This window comes from Hippocampus bargibanti, linkage group LG10 (assembly GCF_051943395.1).
Source record: "Hippocampus bargibanti isolate YZ-2025 linkage group LG10, ASM5194339v1, whole genome shotgun sequence".
Lineage (NCBI taxonomy): Eukaryota > Metazoa > Chordata > Actinopteri > Syngnathiformes > Syngnathidae > Hippocampus > Hippocampus bargibanti.
In genome coordinates this window covers 18235684-18258033 of record NC_142743.1, presented here as the reverse complement: position 1 = coordinate 18258033, position 22350 = coordinate 18235684, and the positions used below count along the sequence as shown (strand labels likewise).

General features: G+C 40.2%; 1 protein-coding gene across 3 annotated transcripts in view; it reads right to left on the bottom strand.

Annotated features, from left to right (window-relative positions):
* Positions 1-20384, bottom strand: part of atf7ip (activating transcription factor 7 interacting protein) — a 34797-nt gene extending 14413 nt beyond the window's left edge. The window contains exons 1-4 of one of the 3 annotated variants that reach the window (XM_089006134.1): positions 20096-20384; positions 3864-4370; positions 3423-3786; positions 186-364 (exon numbers count right to left, since the gene is read on the bottom strand). In XM_089006134.1, the coding sequence (XP_088862260.1) occupies positions 186-364; positions 3423-3786; positions 3864-4364 (1044 nt within the window). In that variant the 5' untranslated portion in view covers positions 4365-4370; positions 20096-20384. Of the gene's footprint in view, positions 1-185; positions 365-3422; positions 3787-3863; positions 4371-6398; positions 6865-20095 lie in introns of those variants that run through there. The other 2 variants (XM_089006135.1, XM_089006132.1) reach the window with 2 other exon arrangements.
* Between the last annotated feature and the right edge of the window lie 1966 nt (positions 20385-22350).

Sequence of the window (22350 nt, the reverse complement as noted above, 5' to 3'; positions counted from 1 at the left end):
AACGTAACATACAGCATCTCTGTCCGAACATCTTTCGACATACTGTACCCACAAAAATGTTCGTGTGTACCATTAATTGTAACTCGAATGTGTGTTAAATTGGGGAGCGTCTGTATTTAAAAAAAGTGATGCCATTCCTAGTCCCCCCCAAACAATTTGGAAAAGTGATAAAATGGTGCGCTTACCTTCTCAAGCTTGTGATGACTGCCAGCCTTCGCAGTGATTTTGAGTTCCAGCTGCGCTTCCAATTCTCCTTGTTCCATCTTCGGTTTCTTCATATCACGTTTTATAGTCTGCTCGCCATTGTCATTACCTTCTGATAAAGTGCGCTTAATTCCAGAAGTACAATTCTTCTGCTCCGACGCTGTTTGAGAAACAAAAATATGGTGAAGATACCTCATGGGTTTTAGTGATCTACACTGGGGTGAAAGCAAAGACAGCATAGTTGTTCAATTGACACAATGCTCTAAAGTAATTTCTACATCTTTATAAACAAACACATTTGCAACATTCCACTTCCGTTTGATGAGTTATCGAAAAGGAAAACATGCAAATGTAAAGAGTGACTCTACACAAAATTTGGGCTTGTGTAATTTAAAATAAGGATGAGAGTAACCTTGACTCATTTCCCGATGGAGACATTTCCAATTTATAGAGGCAGAAGTTATGAAAGGAAGAAAGTAGAAGAACAAAAAGTAGAAGAACTTCTGTAAAGGTAGCCACTCTCGTGGTGCCAGCTTTAAGTCATAATACCATAATAAAGAAATAACAACACATAAGACATGAACCGTCATTCAATCTAAACCAGTTTTCTGGATACTCTTTGTTGTCAAAGCAGTGAAAGATGAAAAGAAGAAATGATCAAAGTGTCCCTTTCACCAGTGGATCGGGTACGTCATGCTGAAAATGTACAGAGACACATTTGTATATTTGTTCATTCATCTTGCTGCATTTGAAGCGTGACGTTCTTGGTGTTGGTACTGAAGGGTCACAGGGCAAAAAAACTAGCCAGTTGAAGCGATTGTTTTTTTTTTTTTAAATCGAAATGCTTTCAAGTGAGCTGTTTGACATTCTCTTTAATAATCAGACATAAGTCAGAACAAAAAATTGACATCAAAGCATTTGCTCAGTTGTACGTAATCCCTCTATACCGGGAGCCGGCAAGACATGGCTCCCGAGCCGTATGCGGCTCTTTAACGCTGCCCAGTGGCTTCTTGGCACTTTTTCAAAAATGTTGAAAAATGTAAAAAGATGGGGAGGGGGGAATATATATTTTTTGTTTTATAATGGTTTCTGTAGGAGGACAAACATGACACAAACATTCTTAATGTTTTCCAATGCTGTAAACGGAGTTTCAATGTTTGCCAACACTGCCTGAGTATTCAATGTTTTACGTTTTAAACACATGCTGCGTTAAATCATACTCTTTCTTGCCCAGATAAGAGGCATGTAATGTAACATAATCTAATGTAAAGTAACAATGATTTAAAAAATCTGATTTCTTTATTGCAATCCTTGAATGTCATCAAAGCAATGCAACCTACTGTAATTCATTTATATTGTAATCGATGAAAAGGTTTCTTCAACCATCATCTGTATTTCTTTGAAGGTGTCAGACATTTCGCTCCTCAACCATAAAGCTTCCTCAGCGAACTAAAATTTTGCTGGTAACTCTGGCCCTATACTGTATACCCCTAATGTCGAGATGTGGCTGTGCCAGACCTCTGCTTCATAGGTCCTTGTTCTAAGGTTAGGGGGAGCGGAGAACTGATGAACCTTGAAGCTAATCTGATTTCTTCTTTTGTCCTGACTGATTATATCCTATGACTATCCCTAATTGCCCCATTCACCCTGGTATCACCTCATCGGAATGACTAACCCTACGTGGTAACGATCTGAGAAGTCTGTTGTAAGAACGATCCAAGTTGAACCTCACACCACCATGGCGATTTAGTGAAGGGTTTCGCAGTTATATATATAAGGGATATATATATATATATATATATATATATATATATATATATATATATATATATATATATATATATGTATATATATTATATAGCTTCTTTTGCTCCCCTTTCAAACCATCTATTTTCTTTCGCTTTTTATATTGCAACGGCCATAAAAACTTGAGGCGGCATCCTACAAAACAGTAGTCACATGGTGCATCATTCTCCACCGGATGCGCTGCGGGGAAATTTAAATTCATCATTCATCGCTTTTGAATGAATTCATATACTTTTAATATTCTACACTTAGTTCGTGTTTTGTGTTGTCAGCGTTGAAGCCCGCGGTTGTATTTTTCACTTCATGAAGACTGTACGCATTGCAGTCATTTTGATAGTAGGCTCATATAGCTAACAGACACACACCACATGTGTTGTTTTCATGATGAGGCTTATACAAAAGGCTTTTAACTTTTTTGCTGCTGAAGACATGTTTTTTTCATCCAACATGGCTGCTTCTTTGAACATTTTGGGTTGCTGACCCTTGAGCCAGTGAAACCAATGAATTGTGACACATGACAAACCCCTTGACGGCTCCGTCAACAGTTGAATGTCTCACTTCTCCAAACATGTGTCTCTACTTGCTGCTCTGTTCTTCTCTCCAAATTCTCAAAAGAACCTACGGTGGGTGGAATTAAGATGTAAACCGTGAAGCAAGCATCAGGGATGCAAATAGAGAAACAAGATTTGACCAATGAGGGCTCAACAAAGAGAGTGATCCACGCTGCGGTGATTCGGACAGATGATCCGAAGAGGCGGTAATGATTCTATAAAAGGCTTTTCTTTTAGTCGCCATTTCCACTCGCTATCAGACATGCACAATTCCGGTCATGGGGCTCAGAAGCTTTGGCGCTCTGTTTTTCTGATGACAAATGACACCAGAGTAGGTTAAGAGGAAATAAGGCCTATTTGTAATATGAAATGCTAAATCATACTCACTGGCAGGTCTGAGATGATGTTTTTCAGGAAATCAGGAGCCTCTTTCCAAAAGAGTGGTTATGAATAAATACATGTTACGCGGTGTTAGAATGATAATATTTCACCATTTTCAATCAATAACACTATGAATGTACGGCATTAGTTTGCAGGATCCTGAATACCGCATTGTACACCTGAGTGAGTGCAAAACCTTTTTCAAAATCATCCTCAGCCACTTTTACAGATTAACTCAACTTTTACACGGAGGAACCGAGTCAATTTCCATAAGTAGTTCATAATAGGCTCAAGCAAGTGCCACTTTGTGGCTCTCATTCAGACAATATGAAAACATTCAAAGTAATCAAGTCCCGTTTGCAGAGTTCCTTGGCCTCATACCAACCCGTGCGTGGGGTTGAGCTTGATGCAAATCAAGTAAAGTTCGATTATAAAAGATTCTAGCCCAAATCTTAACTATACCAAGCCAGTGCCTCTTACCTGCATTACACGGTGGAGTGGAAGACGGGCGAGATGGCTTTGAAGTCGGGCCACTGTCCGTTTTTTCTTTTTTGGGATCCACTTTAACAACAGTAACCTCCATCTTGTCTTGTTTTAGCAGGCCTTTCTTAGGCTGGTTTTTGCTCATCCCTTCCTCTATGTCCTTTTCCGGTTTTAAATCCTCAGAAGAATACGGCAAAGGAGTGGAGGCATTGGAACTAGGGGACTTTATTTGGGTTGTGTCCTGGGCCCTGGTGACGTCCGTTTCCATTGGGACTGTGCCATGAGATGGGGGAGGCATAGAATTTGATTCTTTAACCGTGTCCTTATCATGATTATCATCATCTGCTGTGGTTTGGTCCTCCTAAAAGAAGATTTGTTTTAATTATTCATCGATAAAATAATCACGATATGCAGTTTGACATCGACCCAGGAAATTACCTTGGGCTTTTCCAACAATGACACGCCCTCCTGAAGCTCTTTGGATTCCAGTGTTGCTGGCTTAGAGGTCTCATTCAATGAGGGTGACGGTAACATTGTCTTTTCCTCCTCGTCCTTTTTCTGTTCAAAGTTTATAGAATGGAATGGTGAGGAAGGTCCTGAAAGGGTTTCGTCCTTCTCTTTTGGACTTTGCGAAGGTACGGGGGAGGGGGACAGATTGAGCGAGAGGAATGGTGCAGGAGAGCTATGGGAGGTCATAGAGGCAGGGGATGTAGCGATGGGGGAGTTGGAGTCCTGATGGCTGTTTTGCTCCGGTTCCTTTTGTCCGTCCTCTCTATGCGAACCGTTCATTAAAGGCGGTGGCGGAGATGGTTCAGATGAGCTCGATGCTGCTGTCAACAGAGTGCTGTGAAGAGCTTCCAGTTGCTGCCGATCACTGATCTTCATAGTTTTCCGAGCACGGAATACCTTCTTCTTCTCCTCTGTCACAACAACTTCCATTGCTGCCTGTGGAGTGACAAGGAGATATTAGATGCCACAATGAGTCTTTCGGAGGTTTATGAAGACCAGGTGGTTAATTGGAAGGCTACTGCACAGTTTTTCCGACTTCATAGTCTGTCAACAATCATAGTCAACAATCCGCAGTGGAATATTTGACTGTAGCTTCTGAATATAAACACTAGAGGGCCCCCCAGAGCCTAATAATGCCACAGTTGTATTTTTCCAGAAAGTTCTTTCCCTGATCTGCATTCAACTCCATTTTTTTCTATTCTCATTGCCTTCAACAATTCTCTCAAATATTCTAAAGTCAAAAACCAAACACATAACCCATACACAGTTATGCATTTTTGGTGGAACAAGGCTCCCAGTGAAAGTGGAGCTCAGTGAGCCAGAAACAGCCTCTCTCATGAAATCATTCCTACTCAAAATCTAAATTTTGCTCAAATTTCGGAAGCCTGTTTTCCCTTGACCAGTTGTCTAACGAACAAAAAATGACAGTGAAGCTTAGGACAAGCAGTAGCAACCTCGCCCCTTTCCCAGCCCCCCACTTTTCTATTGGTTCAATCTTCAGCCTATCACAGCATATGAATTCAGGCCAGTCTCCCACAGCAGTAAAGAGGTTATGCAAAACATGAAAGGCTTTCGGTAATATGTAGTATAGTTCGCATTTTTCTTTGGGTAAAACTTGAGCAAATTATTGGGTCACTATCCTGAGCACATACTAACAAAACTCATGAAAACAAACAGTTTCACGTGGAAAGCTGATTTCCAACCACATGCGAATATAGTCTACTAATACCGGCTTGTTTTGTTGTATTGCTGACCTACAAGGATCGAACTAAAAAAGCCTTACTATTTAGGTGTGAGAAATGTGAAATTCTCACTGCGTTTACCGATTTTCAGAAGAGATACTGGTGCAGACACACAACAATGCTCATTATTGTAGTGGCTCAAAAATCAAAGATCAAGGTGAACCTCAGCAAAGTATAAAATAATAGCATAAACAAGTCAGGAGTGGGATTCACTCCAAACATGATTACTGCAACATTCCAACGTCGGCGTACACTGCGCAGAGCCCCTCCCCCCACTCAGCGGCTTCATTTTCCGTGCGAGGTTTCAGTGCAGCAAAACAAAATGGCCGTTGGCTCCGCTGATTGCTGGCAGGCACAAGGCTCACTAGCTAGCTCAAAGAAGTTCCCTGTCAAAGGCATCGGGTTGCAGGAACAGCGTTCATGAAAAAACCTAGGGCACTTAGCGGAACAACCCTACTCAGATTAACTGAAACACAAACTGCAACTATATTTTATTCCTTGTATACTGGAACCTTCAACAGATGTTGGTGTTCACTAAATATTAGATTAGCCTTTAGCAGTGTCACAATGGAGAAATTTACATTTCACAGCAGCAAAGTTATGAAAGGGAGACGAAAGGAAAAGAAGAAGAAAAACAAAATACAGGAGCTGCTGTAAAGGCTGCCATTCTCGCGGCGCTATATTCAGACTCTTGTTCCGAGTACCGATACTAGATATACTGTTCTGGTTTAATGACAACAGCTAAATATGTACCTACTCCAAGTATGTGACAAAAAAGGCCATTTTCTTTTCATTTTGCTGTTGCGAATTACCCAAACTGATTTATCTTAATTCCTCTTAATCGTTTTTGAAATTGTGGTTTTAGCTGACCGATGACCACTTTCTTTATAAAATTTGCGATTTGGCTGACAAAGACCACAATGTTACGCTATTTGGACGAAAAACTAGTATATTGGCCCTAAAATGTTTTTAGCAGACATCCACACTCACTGTAGTCTAAATTTGAAATCGTATCACACATCCAAACACCCACATGACAAGATATTCAAACGTTAGCATGTAAAAAATAATCAGAATCATTTCCTATGTTCTATGGCAGACTTACTAACATCCAAACGTCAACATTCATAAAAGACAAAGCTTTCCTTACAAGTGTTCGTCTTTTGGATTTGGAGCAAAAAGTTTTTGCTTAAATGCTAAAAAAAACACAAAAAAAACATACCATGAATCCACAATCGGCTTTGATCCTCTCCTCTTTCATCTAGAACTGCTTCGTGTCACAAAGAGAGTACATCAAGTACTGAAGAACGTCTTTGTGTTGTCATATTTTGTTATTTATTTTTTGTTCTTTTGACTTCAAGATGGCGCCGCGAGAGTGGCTCCCTTTCCAGCAGCTCCTGTATTTTGTTTTTCTACTTCTTCCTTTCCTTTCCTAACTTTGCTGCTGTGAAATGTAAATTTCTCCACTGCGAGACGAATAAAGGTACATCCAATCCAATGGTAATTCTTGGACATTAACATTAGCGTCAAGTAATGAATGACCTTGACACAATCTGAGAGGCTATACTGAGACCAGTATACAGACTGACAATCATATATGGATACAAATATTGATTGTCATCTGCATGTTTAAAAGTCAATTAATTGTCAACCTTTAGCAGGATATTTCACATTGAGGCGCATGTTGCAGGGGAAGGGAAAGGCCTAGCAGGCCAGCAGCAGAACTTTAAAGGAAGGAGGAGGAGGAGGAGGAGGAGCTCTTTTTAGACTAGTCCATTTTGTTGGTACCAGTAGGGGTGAATTATATGAAAGGGTGTGGGTGTATGCCATGTTGTTTCGTTGGCCGGTACATTCACTTGTATTAATTCAGCGAGTGAAACCAATTGCCAAAATGAAAAAGAAAACATTACATCTGACAAATTGCCTGCTTGCATACATTGAGTGAATGTTACAGAACCGAAGAACAGCATACTAATCTGTAGTGTATTTTACAGTGCACTGCAGGGATTCTCAAGAATGCCTCAAACCAACCGCATGTATAGACACACTCCTCTCATACGCAAGTGTTGTGCAGTTGGTCACATGGTTCTGGTAATGTTTCTGCGAGTATTTAACATACTAAACTAAAACTATGTACTATAACCATACAATTGTGATTTTAGGTTAGTTACTAATGAAACCTGTTTGGTTAGCATAGCATAGTAAATATAAGAGCATAAGAAATGACCTTGAATGTAACCTCAAGGAAGTGAAGATACAACAACGGAATACAACTCAAAAGAGAAATGAATGTGAACACTTAAAAGTCCAAAATTTGGGTTAAATGGGCTTTAAAATAAATGAAAAAGGTCTGTCTCTGGTACAGTATGTGAACTCAGCCTTTGATCACTGTGGGGGAAGGGATCAGCTTTGTCTGTGCAGTCCTGCAGGAAAACAGGAGGAAGGAGGAGGAGCTCTTCAGGACTAATCCATCTTCTTATAAATCGGGGTCCATCCTGAATTCAGGCATATCTTCACTTACTTTGTAATCTGTGCTAAGACTGAATCTTTATATAGTTACTTAAATATAGGTAACAGATTTCTGAACCAAACAAAATACACAAAACTCCCTTTTGGATAAAATTCTGTATAAATCGGCTACAGCATTCTCGGCTCCAGAATATACTGTAGATTGTCATCTAATGTAGCTTGTAATGTAGATTGGCATCTAATGTAGCTAGTAGTGCAGACAGACGAAATGGGAGTAAACGGCACAAATAGTTGCCAAGCAACACCCCTCCCCCAACTCTAGGAGGGACTAGTACACCGAATGGAAAACTACAGCCAGTATGGAGGAAACCATTTTGGAAAGAGGGCAGGGGGAAAAAGGAATGGCTTTGTGGGGAGAAAACAGCTAAAAAATATCAAATCTTGACATTGGGTCAAGTTTACAATATTGGTATATTAAAAAACATATTCTCTCATTTCCACAACTGCCAAGACTGTGTATTACTTATTTTCCCCAAAATACATGTTGGACCGACCAAAGGTATGACAAAAAAAAGGAGGTGGAGCCTACTTCAGACCATACCATTAATTTGAAAAAAAAAAAAAAATGTGAGTTTAAATCCATTTAATATGCTCTCTACTCCCAATTATTGACCCAGTTAATTTAAAAAAACAAACAAACGAATGAACCCCTAAAAATTTCACACAGAGACACAGGACATTCTGCTCTAAATCACACTCAAGCCATGCACAGCACGCTCCCCCACCAACCAAAATTGCCCCTCCCCCCTTTCTTTTCTCATGTGGACTGAACCACTGAAATGGTGATAGTGAAACTGTAGCTTTTTCAAAAAGACAAGAGTGAAATATTTACCTATTAAACACTCAATGCTGTTAAGGACACTCAAAATAATAGAAAAATCAAATGGATCAAATTTATACGTTGGTCTTTTTTTTTCTTTCAAAAAATGTACAAATATCTTTAAAATGTAAGCAGAAGATGACCACTGTCACAGAAGGTTGGCATACAACATGAAACCCCAACGTGAAAAAAATGTAGTTAGCATGGTAGCCTTGCAGCGCGTGAAAGCAGAGCACAGTCAGGAGCACTCCATCTGCCCGACCAGAGGAGACAGAACGATTGTTCAACGGACTGAACCATATAAACACAGGGGTGCTGCCTTAAAAAAAGATAGAGGAAATTTTACCAATACTTGAACCATCCTAAATTCATTATCTTTTAACGTTGATTTGTTGTCAATAAACTAGGTTTAATTGGTAACTTGATGTATTTCTTCGCTAAAAGCATGAAGCATCAGAAGTAAGTCTAACATGTGATATAAAAAAACTTTCATTTGCAACTCCAGCCATTCTTCTGAAAAAAAAAAACCCTGGGAGAAGAAATAAACTAGCTGCAAGTCCGTTCTTTGCCCATCCCCCACCCTGTGAGAGTGCAGAAACACAAAATGGCCACCAGTTCTCCTGTGAGCAGCAGGCTCTGCTGAGACATGAGCGGATCCATGAACAGACTCCGCCTACCGCACAGCATGAAAAAACAAGGAACATCTAGCAACAGAAGACTACATTTTATATCCGGAACTGCGTAGAAAAGCAGAAAGAACTCTAATAAAAATCTAAATAAATTGTATATCCCTTGTTAATGTAGTAGTTAAGAGACACCATGATATGTGGTCACTGTTTACTATTTAAACATGAGTTAAACGCAGAGATAAACATAAAAAAACGATTAACTATATTTAAACGTCCAGTAAGATCAAAGCAAAGTCAGGGAGAGCTCAGAGTCTGCATTCCAATAATACTGCACATGGTGCATATGGTTCCCCTCCCCCTACCCTCACTGTGCTCATCTGGATTCAGTGAAACTCAAAATGGCCACCAGGTCTGCTGGTGCGCTGATCCTGCTACCTAGAGCATGCCTTGTGTTCCAGAGCTCTTATACATTTTTCGCGTAGCTCTTGCAACTATGTCGAATCAGTATCCAAACAGAAATCAACGTGACAATCGATTTCGCAAATAGACAGCAGCGTTAGATAATTATATTGTCTTTCTCCACTGGGTCGGCATGGTTTTTAAATGTTATTCGATAAATATAAAAGAAGACGTAGTCCCCAACATAATTTCGTCATACTTAAAACAAATGCAGGTCGATTTGTGTCTCACACTTGATCACATGGAAATTGTTGGCACAGAACTAAAAATATTAATTCTGATGTTTATTCAAAATTCATATGTTAAATTATAGAATCAAATCTGCAGACACAATTTAGTGTGCTTGGTGCACAATAAAACTGAATTATCAATTCAAAGCCCCCAAAAAATACAAATAAATTTAAAACTTGCATTCCAAAAGCACCGCCTCCTTAGTTGCCAAACGGGAATACGCATAATTTGCTCTTCTTTTTTTCACAGGCTGAGTAGAAGGAAAAAAAGGGAAGAAAAGATGGGGGAGGGGAGAAGCGGCAGTTTTCACTCGGCGCAGTGTTCTTTCGTGATATGCTATCACGTAAATTCTTACAGATGCAAAAAATGAAAAATAAATGCAGCTTGGTCCATGCTAGTAAATAAACAAACAAAAACAAAAATGTGCTAAATTAGTGTCACCGAGTACCTGTAAGAGGTTTAATAAATAGAGATAATGATAATACGTGTTGCACTTTTGTTGTTTTGTGTTTTATAATCTAGTGAGCATCTTTGAAACTACCCTTTTGAAGAATGTTACGGTTGGGCTATAGCTAGCACCAAACAGTCTGGTCTGAAATCAAGGGGCAGACACAGAAACGGCAATACCCCTCCCCCACACTAGCAGACTGCCTGCTCCAGTAGGAGTTGTTTTTACAGCCAAGCCCGGACGAAACCACTGCAGCAGGAAGAGGGTAACGACAAATAGCTCTAAAACAAGGACATGTTCAGCTTAAGCAAATCCATTTCAGCCTTACATATTTTAGTTCACAATGTTGTTTTTAATTCACTTAGCTCGTCTACGAAAAGGAGAGAGTGTTCTTGAGATAACTGCTAGCGCTCGTGTCTGTTTGTAGCTACACACGTGGCCAAGCTCAATTCTTTGTTTTTGTAACATTTGTTTGTATCAAAGGAAAATAATTATTTTGTAGAGTAGAATCCATTTCGTGTTAAAAAAAACTTCCTTATATGGTCATGAGTAGAGAGCATGGTTTCTCCAAGACAAAAGAAGCACAACAAACTACAAACATTCCATGATTGGTAGGACTGAGAACAGAACAACCGCTGCTACTCATGCGCGCAACATGACACTTCCCCTCCCCCACTCCTCCTTTAATCGATTGCAGTCAACACAACGTTCCAAAATGGCTCCTACTGCTCTACGTAGTTACTGCAGAAAATCTCGCACATCTATCTTCGCAGTTTCTCCTAGTGCGTTTCCTTGAGAACCACGTGATTGATCTTTTTGGTTAAGGCTATATTTGCAAAGTTGCTGTGAAATCTAAAATGTATAAAATCTACATTTTAGATTGGGTGCAAACCAAAATTAACAATTCAATTTAGGTCTTAACTAAAAAGAGGTCCACAGATTTCTGTCTCTTGAAAATGGACATGTATTTTCAATTACATTAAAATTGGTATTGAATAAAAACTTAAAAGCAACTGTATAATATTTTAAGCAGTCCACGGTTAGTTATAGGCATATATCTAGTTATAGGTTACCTTTAGCATAATGGTGATCTCATTTCTTCAAATGTGCGAATTAATTTGGTGTCTGTTTAACTCACACTCAAATAAGGCACCTCGCTCACTCAAACTCCGCCTCTTCCTGTGACACTCCTATGTCCTTAAATGAAAAATTCGGCCGTTGTGCACGATTGCTACAAAACCTTGAGTTTCGAAAGCCGCTTAGAAATTAAATGTATTATTATTTTTATTATTATTAAAACAATAATTTTGTTCTAAAGCTGGAATATCAATGCCCAGAGAAGAAGAGAATGTTTGCTTTCAGAAAATTCCGATGGTGCACAAAAGTATCTTTACCAAAGCAAACGTTCAATATTAAAGTGAATTCGGAAGTCCTCAAACCTCTGAAGATGGAGGACACTGATTCGCTGTGGCGACCCCTTGAAGGGAAAAGCCGAAAGGAAAAGAAGAATCCGGAAGTCCTCTTTCTGACATACAAGTGCGGCAACAAGTATCCGAGTGGAACTGAAGCTGCTGGCACTTAATTCACTAATTACGTGCCACCATTACTTTTTGTTATGCATCACGTACTCTTGGAGCATCAACTGGGGAGAGGGATTTCCTCCCCGCCCACATACTCTACGCAGCCAACCATAAGCGAGCTCGGCAGATCGGGCCTGAACTCGTTGGGAACACTGCAGCATTGGTCAGCCTTGGTGTCCGTCGCATACACATCCAGTCCTTGAAACCTCCAATGTGTCTGTGTGCATGCGTGTACGTGAAGCACAGTACGCAGCCAATCTCAAGCGAGCTCGGACAGAAAAAAAGTGTGCAATACAAAATTTAACTTATAGCATCTCTGTCCGAACATACCGGCAAAAATGTTCGTATTTACTGTTATTCGTAACTCGAATGTTCGTAACTTGGGGAGCGTCTGTATTGGCTACGGTTCACGACGCAGTTCTTGAGAAATGGCGATCATACACAAACAGCTGCTGGTTGCCAGCGATCGCAAATATGTATTTTGGGACTACAAGCGCCCACGCATGAAGACCAGGGTAGCTTGCCTTATTTGTTGTTTTACCTGAACTAAACTAAACAGGACACCAAGTGTACAACGTGGTTTCCAAAGGACGCGTTGAAGGCATGCCAGAGAGCAGTATAATGCAACAACTAGATTTGTGTAGCTATACTCCAATCCACACATCATATTTCAGATGATAGGTCAGCCAAGTACCCTGGCTCTTCATAGATTGAATACATACATACAAGTACAAAACCAGCCAAACCATCTTTGGATCACATAGCTCCTACACACTGACCCTTATTTGTATTCCTTTTTCATGTCATTACTTTTTGCGCATTTCCAAAAGCCTTTATTTTCGTCAAAGGATGACCCTGTGCCTTATACACCGGTGTGCCTTATATGTGAAGTAATGTTGAGCCACAACTGGTCTCGCAACCGCTGTCAGTAGCCACCGACTCCATTTCCGACCTTTCGAAGATGTATTGCGGTGCATGCTGGGATATATAAAACCTAACCCCAGCCTCTACTCTATCTTTTACGTCCCTCTAAGTTCCTTAATTGTCAGGATAGCCTCTTGTTCACGGAGTGTTAGACTTGACATGGAAAGTGGAACAATATGATATAACAAACAAACAGTATCACAAAATGATACATGTCTATATGAGGCCAAACCCATTACAGCCGGTATGCAGGCCCAGAAGAAGACATGTTCAACATATGTTGAATAGGTGGATGGAGGAAACAAGAAGTAGTAAATGAAGGCTGTCATACCTTGACTTCAGAGCCCTGGAGTTAAGGTATCAAAATTTCGTGTTGGCAAAGACTCCCAAGAACAGCAGATACACTTCAGCAATAAGAATAGAAAACCCAGGTTTCTCAAGAGTATAGATGACTAAAATTCTGCAACTTATGTTTTACAAACTGGTGGTGCAAATCATCACATTTGCAGTCTGAAGCTTTGAGAAACAAAGGGTCTTGTCATGGTCCCAAGCATACGAGCTCATCTGCAAATAAATGGAAGTAATGGCTCGTCTTGTTGGACTTTCATGGCTTCTTTTGGACGCACCATTATCGAGATTGATTCAACATGGTGGAAGCAGGCATTAGACTGCTTGATCGTATCTCTCGGCATAAACCCCAAAGAGCATCTAGTTTACTGTGAAAGACTTAAAGAGGTTGCAGAAAAAGCCTGTGTAAGCATCACAGAAAGAGGAAAAAATTGGAGATGAACCAATGTTCACTGACGGATGATGATGACAACTAGTCCAACCCTCTGTACTCTAGTTTGAGTTATAACTGGATCTGCCCTGTGATAGTCTCAGAGGTCTGTCAACAGAAGGTTGAGGAGAAAATAGAAGCATGAACACCAAAGAACACATGGGGTCAGTCCAGAATAATGGTGTGGAGATGCACGGGTCTATCAATCGTAGCAATAGGGGGAAACCACTACAAAGATATCAAGACACGCCCAGCACTGATCAGAGATGCAGCCAATAGCTGCTTTTCGTTAATCCAAATCAACATGAGTTTTTCAACCTCTGTTATTGCTCGAGACCATTGCTTAAACAACACAGAATCACTCTGAGCCACACGTAGCAATGGTCGATTTAGTGTACTGGTAAGCTAAGTCACACAAACGCACACCTCGTTCGTGTTTTTTGATGATCTTCTTCGGCTCGACCGTAATTATCTTTTGTGTCTTGTTTGGCTTAACACTAGCATGTGGTGGGGTCATTTCCGGTCCCATAATAGTAAAACTATCCTTGATAACAAACCACGTTGACAAAAACTACTCCGCCAGCCATCATGGCGCTCTTTGATCGTGTGGTTTGGTGTTCTTCCGCCGAAAACTAGTCCGCCAGCCACCGTGGCGCTCCGTGTGCATATGCTACAATAACGTCAGAACATAAAGTCATGATGCATTAGCAGAAGAATATCGTGTATGGTTCCCGTGAGCTTGGAGGACTGCATCCATACGTCTCAGAAATGACTCAATTAACTTATTGATGAAGTCATCTGGAATGGCAAAGAAAGCAGTCTTGTAGGACTCCCAGAGTTCATCAAGATTCTTCGGTTTCATCTTCCAAGCCTCCTTCTTCATCTCACCCCAGATAATAACGTTCATGTCTGGTGACTGGGCTGGCCAATCCTGGAGCACCTTGACCATCATTGCTGTCAGGAACTTTGATGTGGAGGCTGAAGTATGGGAAGGAACACCATCCTGCTGCAGAATATTCCACTCTCTTGCGGTTTGGGATGTAATGGGCAGCAAGAATTTCTTGATACTTCAAGCTGTTGATGTTGCCATCCACTCTGCAGATCTCTCGCACACCCCCATACTGGATGGAACCCCAAACCATGATTTTTCCTTCACGGGTTCCAACAGGTCTTCTGCAGTGTTTGCGGCGATTGGGATGCAGTTTAATGGAAGATTCATCCGAAAAAAATCAACCTTCTGCCACTTTTCCACTGTCCATCCTTTCTGCAGGCTGTGGGCCTTTGCAAATGCAACACGATTGTTGCGTTGTCTTCTGTTTAATGCTGGTTTCTGAGTACTAACTCAGCCATGGAGACCACTGCGTGAGAGAATTCTGTTCTTGTAGATACAGGGGTTTCTGGTGACCAGTTCTCATGTATCTCCGCTGCAGTTGAAAAAGGGCTGGCCTTGGACTGGCGAAGCAACAAACGGTCCTCTCGAACAGTTGTCTTACGGGGTCTGCCTAACCTGGGCTTGTCATGAACGTCACCGGTTCCTTCAAATATTTTTCTTATCTCTACTCTACTTGACGTTTGGATACATTAAAGAGGTCTGCCACCTCAGTGGCAGACTTGGTCTTCAGGCTCTCGATGATCAGCACTTTGGTCTGCGGTTGAATCTTTGGCATGTTGTAAGAGGTCAGGTTGCACATCATATGTAGGTCTGGTGTGCTGGGGTTCTTTTTATACACACCTAGGAATGTGTTAATTAAAGTATTTGTCACAGGTGCAGCTCTAATCTGTGATTGGTTGAATCATTTAGACAAATGTAGACGGATGTTATGGGCTTTACCAAGCTATGCACATCAGGACACTTTTTGACGGTTTCATTTACTCCCAGTTATTAATGTGAAAGGCCTTGACAATAAAATGAACCATTTATTGTGACAATTGATTAGGAATAAAGTTATATTCCGTTTTAAGTTACTATGTCCTTATATGACAAGACTTCTGTCAATGACTGTACTATTCAAACATTCTGACAAGCATATGGCAAAAAAATCATTGAGCTGCAATGTGAACATGGCATAATTAGCCCTCAATACGGGTTCAAACAGTATGAAAACTGCTAGGAATCTTATTGTGAAATGTAAACATCACTGTTGCTCATAAGGATTCTTTGTCTAATGTTTACATGTACAATACAATACTAATTGATTTATATAGCGCTTTAATAGCTGTAGCTGTAACAAAGCGCTTCACACGGACAACTATCATATACATGTAAATCAAGTTCTCTTGTATTTTAACATGCCGCCATCTTCTCAGCCTTCTTCGACTTCTCAGCCTAGTTTATGTTCACTGTGGATACCGCTAGCCCAAAATGGCCGCCACAGCACACAACGTCCCCTGAGCACATAGCATTTGTTTTATATGAAAAATTATACTTCACATTGATTTGTCAATGGTTATTTCTTGATTAAAATGTGGGGGGGGGAATATTTCTTTCTCCATTTACATTTAAATAAGTATTTTTTGCAACAATTATTGTTGCAACAGTAAAAATGGAAACATAACTGCTTTGTGGGTTTAATTATGCTTCCATTAATTTCAACGAGAAACAAACATATTTGAACCTAGTCAAAGGACGAATTAAAAAGATGATGTTCAACTGTACATAATGTATGTAGCATTGCTATCATTGGGTTTTATCATAAACTCAGGGAAGCTTGGAGGAAAAAATGGTTCTTACCTGGGTTGAGTTGAGCTTCTTGTAAAATTGGAATAACTCATAAATTCAACCAACCAAAGTGATGATAGATCAGCAATGAATAAACTGATATATTCAAACACTTGACATTTAATGATTAATCTGCCTTAAGCAAAGCACAAAGATTAGCAGAAAAACATGTCCGCCCAACCTCGTGCCGTCTCCGCTAGCTTAGTTCTTTGATCTGTGATGTTGATTGCATCGCCGCTGATTGGTTGAAACCAAAAGCCGCACACGTGCGTACATGTTTGCGCTGACGCACGCACAGCAGAGGGCAGCGGACTATCGTGCTGAGGCACGCTTTGCTCGAGTGGTGTCGCTACAAGCAAAACAACGAACTCAAAACGCATGTTTGTTTAATGTTGTTAACTCACAATTTTAGGCAATTTTCCTTTCATTTTCCAAAGGACTTTCATGAAATGTAAAAACGAAAACAAAAACAATTCCGGATAAATCTACGACTTACATCTCAGAATGGTGTTATGCAGTATGGTAAATTAAATTACAGTGATACCTGTTTACGAAACCCTTGGTTTGCGAAGTTTTCTGTTTACGAACGTTAAATTTATGAAAATTTTACCTTTGCACACAAACTATTTTTCGGGATACACACAGTGCTGCCACAATGAGTTATGTGTTGTTCGCGAACGAGCCCGTTCTCCTGACAAGAAAATTGTTGGCTTGTTTTGTTGCTGTATTCCCCGCCCCCAGTCGTCGGTTAAAGCCTCGTGATTGGTCAAGAACACAGCAGTGACGGGGTGGGCGTTACAGAGAGCGAGGGAGTGAAGCCATTCTCCCCAAAAAAAAAAATGGCAGCCGACATTTTTTGTCCTCTATTCCCCGCCCCCAGTCTTCGGTTAAAGCCATGTGATTGGTCAAGAACGCAGCAGTGAGGGGAGGTGGTTTAAACATTAGTGACAGGCAGACAACAGAGTGACAAAATGGGTATAAAAACTGTGAAATTTGGATTGGATATGCCTTTATTAGTCTAACAGTGGAGAAATTTACATTTCACAGCAGCAAAGTGATGAAAGATTGTGAGTGATTGGTTACAACTTTGATAGTTCAAAGGCAGAGTGTAGACTGCAAGGTTGAAATTCCTATCAATCAGGCTCCACAAATAACCCCCACAAGCCATCTGTGCACTTGATGCAAAAAGCTATCAACCCAGCTAAAAAGAACACAATTGATGAGGCACAAGGTAAATTATCGCAGAGAAAGCACCTACAAGTGATCATTCCTCAAGATGGTGAAAGAATCATCAAGTGTTTAATGCTGATGAAACCGGCAACTCCATTCCATCAACCCATCAACGACCATCACAAAGGTATATAAAATGACTTTTATATAGTACAGTTTAATTATAATATCATAGCACATTTATTATACATAAAATAAGGGATAATTTGTGTAGTTTTAAGGCTTACAAAATTAGAAAGTAGATAATTATGTTTTATGGGGACCTGGGAACGGATTACTCTCATTTCAATGGTTTCCTATGTGAAATTAAGTTTTGGGATACACACTTTTCACCTTACACTGTCTGGGAACCAATTAAGTTCGTAAACCAATGTATCACTGTACTTGATTTCTGAATGCTTCCTTTAAATATTCTTATTAATCCGTGGTGTCTCCAACAACTCATCATTGGCAGAACATGCACGATATCATTTTCATTGCTTACTTACATGTTTATGTTGCGCTTGGTTGTCATTGAATGGATTCCTTGTATTTCCATGACATTAAAACCAAGATATGTGCATATGTCCCAAGCACAAGTGATAAGAGTATGGGATCTTGTAAATTTCTCCACTGTGAGACTAATAAAGGCTAATCTGATATACATTAAAATCTGCTCTATTCAAATCCGTTCTTGTGGCAGAAATCTTGCCTTACTAATTCAGATGATTGCAACGTGAAATCGCTCAAGTGGCCATGATCTGCAGCCACCGGGGCCAATCTTCGCCTGCCCCATTTTTGACAGCCCAAATACATTCTTCACAAAATGGGAGTGACATGTAACTAACATGTCAACAAAAAGTTAGGGAGCGTAGATGATGATCATCTGAAAATACAGTCACGTAATTTAAAGAATCTCAAAAACTAAGTTTATGAAGCCAGAGACTCTGCAATTATTCAAAATGCTGGATTTTGAGTGACGATCCCAATTATGGAGTTTGGGGCCTTTTTGAAGAGGTCTGAGAAATGATTAAAAACGGAGCAGTTTTTTAAAAACACATTGCCTTGGTTTCGAAAATCTGCTCCTGTGAAATACAATTCATTTCTAATTTAGTGTCAAAATGAATCGTTTGTCTGAATGCGGGTAAACCAGACCAAATTAATCATCCCTCAAAACGAGGGCTGACTTGTGCTCCGCGGTTGAAACGGGGAAAAAACACTAGTTCTCTATATATTACTCGATGTAAGGTATATTGAATATATTTTTAAAGAGATTTTTTGAACTGCTTCTGACAACCCAGCCTCTGAAATTAGGCCACACCCACAGACGAGGCCAGTGTGAGCATGGAAAGTTACTGGCCTGTACCATTTCAAACCAAGAGGGGAGTCAAATGACGAATGACTACAAGGAATCCAGCAGCTTGACACTCACCTGGAACAAAATGTTTCTACTTGGGGCCTTAGGATGATGTTAAACCTAAACCTAATATAAACTTAAATGTTTTTAATAAAACAAGTAGTGCTTCTTGCATTGTCAAATTGAGTCTGTTTTTTTGCCTCAAACTTCTAAACAAGCCTCATTCCCTCAAACTCATGTCTGCAGTCTGTTGAGCATGGTGCTCGTTTTAGCTAAAATGCTATCGAATTGAATGGTTTGAAGCTATTTGAATTGAATGGTTTGAAGCATCCAGGTGCGAGATACTGAATACATGTGGATCGATATTGAATACTGTCTGTTATGTGCCAAGAAAATCTGTGAAAAATGTAAGCAAACCGTGGGATCCCCAGTAGTAAGACGATAATAGACCAAAAAGCAGTGGTCATCTTAGCAATTTAATACATCCAAAGATAGAGACAAACAACTGACTGTTATGGTGTGAGCCTGTATTCCATTCTTGGCCTCTAGGGTACGCATTATAATCCAAACAATGTGAAAACCTATGTCGATATCTGTAAGGTTTCATGGCTGTCTCGTGACATTTCTAATTAGATATATTTTTTTGCACAATCTCAATGTATCCATCCTGAGTAAATGTATGCAAAATTGTTCATATTAGAAAACTAAATATATGATTTTTTTAATGGAATGGGAAGATGTATCAATTCTAAAACATGCGTGAATTGATTCAAATTTTGGAAAATATACGGCTCATCGATCATTTTACGAAGAGTCGATCCGATTTGGTTCTGAAATGTGCATTGTGAAATCTCATGGAAAATGCAAAATTCTGTAAAAGGTGGAAATTTTAGAATATAAAAAAACATTCCTGGATGACGTCAAAATCTATAAATCACTCGAATTGGTGGAGAAAAGTTTCACTGACGAGAAAATTGTGAAAACACAAATCAATATTAAGTTCTAGTGTAGAATAAATTCAAGCGTAACAAAATCTGGAAACGCATGGGGCTAATCTAACACCGCTTATTAAAAGTACAAAATGCACTAGCATAAAATTCTAAGAAAACTCTCCAATTACTGTAACAGCTAAAATATGCCTTTATGAAAAGCCATTTTGTCAAAAAAATATGTCTGTGTTTGATAAAATGTAGCATTTCCTCGTGTGCTAGCTATAGCCGCAGTACCATCACTCACCAAGAGTGGCGTCGTGAAGCGATGTTCCCGCGATTTTTTTTCCTTGTCGCAAGCGGTCAAAGAAGAAGTCCGTCTGCTTCTTTTTCTTCTGCTTCGGAATGTTGTAGCAACGCTACTTTCTTAAAAGTCCGCCGGCCCGGAGAAACGGGGGTGGGGGGACTGACTCAACCGTGCCACAACGGTGACCAACAGCGGCGACGGCGTGGAGAGTGGCTCGGTTTTGCACTCGCGAACCGACTCGCGTCCTCTCTGACGAGTCGTCCGGTCGCCAGCAGTTGCTCCTCCTCTTTTCCAGCGCAAAAAAAAAAAAAAAAAACAAACGTCTGTGGTGGAGGCGGGAAGAGTGAACTGCTCGAAGGGAAGGGGGAGAAGACTGGGAGGGGGGTAGGGGGGTGTACTCGACCAACCCTCGAGTCCTGGTAGTCAGTTGGTTTGTGTCCTTAACGGTGTGAGAGCCATAACAAGACACCCGCCTTCAGCTACTAATGAAGATCTATATTGGACAGACTCCTGTTGGGACTGAAGAAGAAACTGTGCTCAAACTAAACAATAAAAATGGCGTTTTAGACTTTACATTAAAACGGATTGGCGGCAAACGAGCAGAGGGGAGGGATTAAATGGCGGGGGGAGGAGTCAGTTCGAAAGACAACAGCTAGGATCTAGCGAAACTGCGTGCTCCTTTTGGAGTGTACCGTAGTACTGAATTTGGCGTATTTGCCTATCAGTTCTTTTTGGAGTGCCATCTCATCGCAATGTAGAACACCTGCACAGCATGCAATTGTGCCACCCTCATTTCGTCGGAAACAATTATCTAAAAATATGATAAAAACAATGCAAATATATCATACTCACAAGAGACGCACATTACAGTATTAACTATATAATCTGAATAATGAAATCACACCACGCGTGCTATGTTTGTCAAAATCAGGCCGCTCCGAACAACCAATCACATGACCTATACGACGCACAAGTTCTTGTAGGGCAGTTCATTCAAATTTGAAATGTGATTGGTTAAAGAAATGGCCTCATTTATAATACTCTGTAATTAAAAGTATATTGGCAAGCTCAACTGATTCTAAAATCTGTGGAGGAAATTAGATTGACATGTCTAAAATCCGATTAGAATTAAAAAAAAAAAAAGTAACAGTGTCGATGAAAAGGTTTCTTCAGCCGTCATCTGTACTTCTTTGAAGGCGTCGAACGTTTCGCTTCTCATCCAAGAGTTTGCTGATGAAGCCTCTTGGATGAGAAGCGAAACGTCCGACACCTTCAAAGAAGTACAGATGACGGCTGAAGAAACCTTTTCATCGATGGACCACTCCTGTACGACAGAGAGCTTACACAGACGTCTAACACAGTGTGCACCAAATATTGATACCAGAACATTTAAACATTTTAAACTCATGTTACAGTACCATGCTACAAACTCAAACCGGAGGGTGTTCGTTGTACAATCAATTACAGTAAAGTCTCGTTATATCGATAATACTGCTTATTACGCTACTATTTTCATTTCCCGGCAAATTTCTAGTCTTTTTATGTATAATTAGTTCCGTTTAGTACGATACATGGTTATCACGATAATCTGGTTACTACGGTGCTCTTTTTCATCTCCCGCCAGCCATTTTGCTATGTTTATATCGATACAAAAGCAGTTTAAGGTGAATCGATATTTGCTTAGGGGTTTCTATACAGTACCACCATTATCGAAATCTGTATCAGTCGCACCGTTGGTCACATGACCAGCTTCCGTGTCTTGCGCAGTGCAGCAGACGCCATTTTCTACCATTTTCAACCATGGCGAAACGAAAGAATTGTGACCTCGGAACGAAATACCGTACAAGGCAATAATGGCTGTTGAGGAGAATCTAACAAGGAGCAAATCCTCCATTGCAAAAGAATTCGACGTGCCGCAAAATACTTTATCAACGTGGTTGAAGAGTAAGGATAAAATAAAGACGAAGCGTTGGACTTCGGACCTGGATCAAAGAGGATAAGAACGTCACAATACTGTAGTCTTCTTCTACACTATACAGTTGTTTGACACCAATTTCAACCACGGGGAAACGAATTGTGATATCCGAACAACGTACAAGGCAATCGTGGCTGTGGGGGGCAATCCAACAAGCAACTCCATCGCGAAATAGTTTGACGTGCCGCAGAATACTTCATCAACGTAATGTAAACGTTGCAGTTTTCGTTTTTCATACATGTATTTAATTGTGTTGTATTCAGATATCTTTATCGCTAGT